Source organism: Polypterus senegalus, chromosome 1 (assembly GCF_016835505.1).
Source record: "Polypterus senegalus isolate Bchr_013 chromosome 1, ASM1683550v1, whole genome shotgun sequence".
Taxonomy (NCBI): Eukaryota; Metazoa; Chordata; class Cladistia; order Polypteriformes; family Polypteridae; genus Polypterus; species Polypterus senegalus.
In genome coordinates, this window is record NC_053154.1 from 130,508,531 (window position 1) to 130,515,677 (window position 7,147).

General features: G+C 38.6%; 1 protein-coding gene across 1 annotated transcript in view; it reads right to left on the minus strand.

Annotated features, from left to right (window-relative positions):
• The window catches only part of eif2a (eukaryotic translation initiation factor 2A), a 60,778-nt gene extending 60,219 nt beyond the window's left edge, over nucleotides 1-559 (minus strand). The window contains exon 1 of the mRNA XM_039758034.1: nucleotides 460-559. Within this exon, the coding sequence (XP_039613968.1) occupies nucleotides 460-487 (28 nt within the window). The 5' untranslated portion in view covers nucleotides 488-559. The remainder of the gene's footprint in view (nucleotides 1-459) is intronic.
• Between the last annotated feature and the right edge of the window lie 6,588 nt (nucleotides 560-7,147).

Sequence of the window (7,147 nt, forward strand, 5' to 3'; positions counted from 1 at the left end):
GTACGTAATCAAAAGCGACAGGCATAAGAGTTGTAATGTTAGTAGAAAATGGGACTACTCGCGTGGAAGTTATCTTATTTTATAAGTCCATTACGATAAATAAGCACTCATGATGCGTTGAACCGTTTATGTTCCTTAAAGAAAGCTAACAATCGTAATGAGCTCTAGGATTCAAGTAGTTAGCACTACAGCTTAATGGGTAACAAGAATATCATAAGTCGTAAAAGTAAGCAAAGCTAATAGCAAGTTCAGCTCCACACTAACTGCCAGATTTTCCACGTGTGCAAGCACCACAGCAAAAGTGAAGTGGACCAGTTCTAAAACCCTGCAGACCAAATAGGATACTACCCATTTCTACAATAAAGAATCTGCTAGTCTCCCTCGCTTGCCTGCTTAAACAGTTTTTTTCTGTTAGCAATATCTGAAGATAACCACAGTTCATTTGCAAGTAAATCCCACCTGCCAAAAGTGGAACGGGAGGCGCCATCTTGCAGCGGAAGTGTCGTCACGGACCGCGTGACGACTTTAGGGAAGAAACACGTCGGCAAAGGCGAGGCCGCGTTACGTCTTGCGGGTGGGCAGATTAATGCGCGTCTGGCGCTCGATTAGGTGACGTGCCGCAACTGGAGGACTGTGCTGGTTTAAGTGCTTCGTGTACACACATCTATTTATACTTGCGTAATATACTTTCACATTTACACCTAGAAGCCATTTTTCCAGTAAAAGAAAAGACCAGTTAAAACATTTTCTTTATAAATACTTGGTAAATATTTTTTCAAAGTCAGTTATGTTCCTAATATGCAACACATTAGTTGACCTATGTTTGGAAAACCTGCTTAATCCAAATTATTAATAAAGAGCTGAAAATAGTAAGAAAAACTTGATTCTGAGCCAGCTGTTTTTAACTCCAAATCGTGTGGACTTAACCTCATTCCGAAGACCGAAACGAGGATTTAATCCTTAGTTTATTTATTTGAGTTGTATCTCTGTTTTAACTGATCTTATGTCTCAATGCAGTCTCTTTCAGAAATTACTCGAGGTTTGTTTCAAATTAATTCAATTTTGCTTGTTTATTTTACACACGTCCCTTGTTATAGTGAAGTAGGCTTACAAATAATGTGAAGTGTGATGGGCCGAGTAAATACTGTACTGCATATATTACAGGGGTGGGCAATAGTAGTTTAACAGTTGTTCATATGAAAAAAGAGATGCAGGTTATAATTATTACAATAACTTTAAGAAGAAGACAAATAATAAAAATAATACAATAAAGAATAAATAATAACACAAGAATAAACTGTGTTTCACATACTCACAACTGTAAACTTAGTTTTGCCCACTCTTGTGTATACAGACAGGCTTTGTGCAATGAGAAAGAATATGATGGAGACAGTATTAAAAGATTTAACAATGAATATAACAAAAAATGGGTAGAAATGAAACACGTTTCACAGTAGACACAGGTGAAATTAAGCACATGAAGCAGATGAAGGCCAAACTAGTACTGAACAAGAGAAAACATTAAACAGTTAACAGAGAGTGCAAAAATATTTCATGAAATGCAGTGAAATGTAATTCAAATCAAACACATCAAATACTATTATTTGGCTGATTCCTTTATCCAAGGCAACTTATAACATTTGAGAGATACAAATGGTTACATTTATTTATTTTTTTGCTGGAGCACAGGGAGATAAAGTGACTTTCTTATGGTCACACATTGTCAGTAGAATGATTTAAACCCACAACCTCAGGGTTTGAAATTCAAAGCACTAACCACAGTGCCACACCATTTAAAACATGGACTTTCAGGAATACTCAGTTAATAAGCTGTCAAAATAACAATGACAAATGTATAAAAACAGAAAGCTGGAGAAAAATAGGACATGCTTTGTGTCACATGTTGGATGGAGGGAACAGAAAAAAAGAAGGAGACTGAAAGGGCAAACAAAATAGTTAAATGAAAGGAAGGGACTAATATAAGTAACCAAAGAAAACTTCCTGGATTGAAGGCACTGAAGAGATGTGGAGGGTTTTAAACTGCATTTGGACAGAACAGTATTTTATTTCTCCACAATAATGATAAAAATACTTCCAGTGGATAAAATGGACTATTAAGAGTTATTCCATCTAAATGTCTACATTATTAGTTATGGGATGAAGGTAAAATTGCACCATTCCTAAATTGATTTTGGTGATCTCTTGGATAGTCTTTGTTTGATTGTGGCATATTCAAAAATTTGCTGCTCATGTATCTTTTAATGGGTATTGGGTGCAGCTTTAGGGCTAAAATGATCAGGGTGAAGGGGATAACCATTTACTGGAAGTAATAAGTGTACGCTTTTGAAGGTCATCTGATTAGATTTATGGTCACATATGTTATAAGTAAAGTCAAGCTGGGGAGCATGCACTGGTACAGTGCATTGCCGCACCCACTACACAACGAAACAACTCGGGATCTTGGTTGGCAACCCCCCCAGGAAGACACGCAGTCCAGTCCCACCCTCCAGAAATGACTCTCTATCTACTGTAGCCAGGTGTTATGTGGGCGACCCCTTTGCCTGGTCCAGCCACTAGGGTCCCCAACAATGAGGATCTTACAAGCTGGATCACCCTCGGGGAAACGCGCCACATGGCCGTAGTGCCGTAACTGATGCTCCCTCACCATGCAGGTAATGTGCCTCATTTGGGACTCCATGAGAAACCGCTCATTCGACACAAAGTCAAACCAATGGTACCCAAGGATTTTCCGGAGAGACACAGTACGAAAGGAGTCCAGTCTTCATCTCAGGTCACTGGATAGTGCCCATGTCTCTCAACCATATTGCAAGACAGGAAGCACCAGGACTCTAAAGATTTGGACCTTCATCCTTTTGCATAGATATCAGTAGCACCACACACCCCTTTCCAGCGACTTCATGACCCTCATGCTCTTCCAATCCATCTACTGATTTTTAGAACAAATCACAGCACAGAAACTGCACTCGTTAAAGTAGTAAATGATTTGCGAGTGAACGCAGACAGAGGCCATTTATCTGTTCTCATCCTCTTAGATCTGAGTGCTGCATTTGACACCATTGATCATAATATTCTTAGAAATCGCCTTAGTCAATGGGTGGGCCTCTCTGGCAGTGTCTTAAATTGGTTTGAATCCTACCTGACAGGGAGAAAATATTTTGTTAGTTGCGGTAATTACAACTCGAAGACACATGATATCCGATATGGTGTTCCACAAGGCTCTATCCTGGGTCCGCTGCTCTTCTCAATCTACATGCTTCCGTTAGGTCAGATTATCTCAGGGCACAACGTGAGCATCCACAGCTATGCTGATGACACACAGCTGTACTTATCAATAGCACCTGATGACTTCGACTCTCTTGATTCACTAACGCAATGTCTGACTTGTATCTCAGAATGGATGAATAGTAACTTTCTCAAGTTAAATAAAGAGAAAACTGAAATCTTAGTGATTAGCAATAATGGATACAATGAGGCTATTAGAAATAAACTGAATACATTAGGATTAAAAGTCAAGACGGAGGTAAAAAGTTTAGGGGTAATTGTTGACTGTAATCTGAATTTTAAATCGCATATTAATCAGATCAGTAGGACAGCATTTTTTCACTTAAGAAACATAAGTAAAGTTAGACCTCTTATATCACTGAAAGATGCTGAGAAATTAGTTCACGCTTTTGTTTTCAGTAGACTAGATTACTGTAATGCACTCCTCTCAGGACTACCCAAAAAAGACATAAATCCGTTTGCAACTAGTGCAGAATGCAGCTGCTAGAATCCTAACTAGGAAAAGAAAATCAGAACACATCACACCAGTCTTAGCGTCACTACACTGGTTACCTGTGTCATTCAGGATTGACTTTAAAATTCTGCTTATGGTTTATAAAGCCTTAAATAATCTCGCCCCATCTTATATATCGGAATGTCTGACACCTTATATTCCAAATCGTAGCCTCAGATCCTCAAATGAGTGTCTCCTTAGAATTCCAAGAACAAAACTTAAAAGGAGTGGTGAGGCGGCCTTCTGCTGCTATGCACCTAAAATCTGGAATAGCCTGCCAATAGGAATTCGCCAGGCAAATACAGTAGAGCAATTTAAAACACTGCTGAAAACACATTACTTTAACATGGCCTTTTTATAACTTAAATTTAACTTAATTTAACTTAATCCTTATACTCTGTATGTTCAATTTCCTCATAATAACTATTCATGGTGGCTCTAAAATCCGTACTGACCCCTACTCTCTTTTCTGTTTCTTTTTCCGGTTTCTTTGTGGTGGTGGCCTGCACCACCTCCACCTAATCAAAGCTTCATGATGCTCCAACAATGATGGATGGATTAAAAGGCAGAAGTCTACATGACCATCATCATCAAGTCCTTCCGTGTGAACCCTAAATCCAAAGAGGACTGTTTCATTTATGTTAGGTAGAATGCCCAGAGGGGACTGGGTGGTCTCATGGTCTGGAATCCCTACAGATTTTATTTTTTCTCCAGCCGTCTGGAGTTTTTTTGTTTTTTCTGTCCCCCCTGGCCATTGGACCTTACTCTTATTCGATGTTAATTAATGTTGATTTTTTTTTGTTTTCTTATTGTGTCTTTTATTTTTCTATTCTTTATTATGTAAAGCACTTTGAGCTACTGTTTGTATGAAAATGTGCTATATAAATAAATGTTGTTGTTGTTCTTGTTGTTGTATAGGAAGAGTCACCAGAGACATGGATGTCACTGACAAGGTAAGTAAACCTCTCGACAAGGTCGACACTCTCTCCACAAACAGACACACTGCTGATGGCTGTGCCCAAGAGGTCATTAAAGGCCTGGGTCTTGGTTTTTATGCAGGACACTTGTAAGCCCAGACACTCAGACTCCTTGCTCAGTCTCTCGAGTGCCTCGATCAGAGCCTTCATTGACGCCACGAAGATCACTGCATCGTCAGCAAAGTCAAGATCTGTGAATCTTTCTTCACCAACAGATGCCCCACAGCCGCTGAACCCCATGACCTTATCCAACACCCAGTCCATACAAGCATTGAACAGAGTAGGTGCAAGAATACACCCCTGACAAACCCCAGAATCAACTGGGAAAAACACCATTCTGCACAGCACTCACAGTACCAGTGTATAGGCTGACCATGATATCCAGGTTCCTTGAGGGGATCCTGCGAGCCCTCAGGATGTCCCACAGGGCAGCTCGATCGACATCAATTTTCCTTATGACCATTTCATGGATTTAAACATTTATTGCTACAGTAAAAATATCAGAAACATGTTAAAGTCAACAAGGGTTTAAAGAGCATGTTATTTTGCAAGTGAATGGAATGTTATAAAGTATACAGCTGCTTCACTGGAAGAAGTTATTAGAACCTTAGAACAATTTTAGAGAGAACAGGCCATTCAGCCCAACAAAGTTTGGCAGTCTTATTCACTGAATTACTCCAAAATAATGTCAAGCTGAGTTTTGAAGGTGCATAAAACCATACTGTCTACCGCACTACTTGATAGCTTATTCCATGTGTCTATGTTTCTCTGTGTGAAGAAAAACTTTGTAATGTTTATTTGAAATTTACAACGAACAAGTTTCCAACTGTGCCCTCGTGCTTTAAAGTAACAGTCTCAATCCATTGTACTATTTCCTTTTATAATTTTAAACACTTCATTTATGTCACCTCTTAATCTCTGGTAGCTTAAAATTAAAAGTGCTAGTAGGGAGCTGATGATAAATGGTGTGAACTACAAAATGAAAGTATTGACTGTAAACTCCCAATAAAGGTCAATCAAAAACATACTTTTTAGATTTTGGTTCATTCTTTTGGAGACAAAATGTAAAGAGAAATACCCCATCCACCAATTTTCTGAACCCATTTTTTGTTTACAGGATCACCAGGGGTCAGAGCCTTTTCTAGTAGCATCAGGTGCAAAGCAAGAATCTATTTTGAACACACACTCACACATTTCCTCATTTACGCTAGCTCATACACTTCCATTGTTAAGATTAACTTAAAAACATGACTTTATGATGTAAGAGGGAAATATGGTATGCATGCAGAGAACAAAAAAAAGAAATCTAAAAAATGTATAATTGTATAGAGACTAGGAGAAGTATAGTTTGTGTGAGAAGCACAAATGTTGAACTCGGGAACATATAAAGGAAGAACATTTTTAAGTGAGAGACAGATAGCAATAGCATGGTTTAAACAAAAGTAAAATGCTGCAACACGTGTCTGTTTTTTATTAATAAAGTATTGGCATTTATTAGGTGTAAAGTGATTAGAATTGCACATACTTAGAAATTACAATTTCACAGTATAGGATGTCAGTCATTGGCACTGTATATCACACATGATGTCATTGTCTGTTAAGAAGTCCTCTAGACCATCTCAGTATAATTTTCATGAAACAGGAAATAATTCATTCTCAGATGAGACGGTGAGTTATCATAGAGCCTGCTGGTTGAGGATAGAAATTACTTCACAGAGCACTCCTTGGAGTAACACATTTGACTCAGTCTGTTACTAATGGTGCTCCTCTGTTTAGCCAAAACCTCTTACAGGTGGTGAGAGTCATTGCCCAATGTAATGTAAAGCTCCTTTTAATGCTACTACCTTCTAACCTTGTTTTTGAAACTGCACGCTTATTTATTCTTGACACAACATTCTCATTTAAAACTTTGAGGAGACATAAGCAGATACTACTTTATCATGGAAGAAGGAATCAGTTTTCTGACTCAAGTTATGTTTTTGAGTGAGCGTTCTTACTTGTGTTCTTTGCTTCTGTATTTAAGAAGCATTATGTAGTAACTGATGATGATCTAGTATAATTCCATGTAAGTTCATTAGAATTACTGCATTATTTGGGCTTCTGTGGATGTCTTGCACATTTGTTGACAACCAACTGGTCAGCACCCCCAAAGTCAGCTGTTACAGGGTAATTTGCAGAACGGCATACAGTGGTAACTGAGGCTTTGTAAAGACAGCTGTTGTGCTGGCCTTTCATAATAAAGAAATGTATTATTTCTTAACGGTATTTATTTTCTGAACATAGGCCTCGTGTCGCTCAGAACTGCTCAAACTCTGACGTGTAACAAGGGGATCACATGAGTCTTCCGAGTGGGCGGACGCGCACTATATATGTC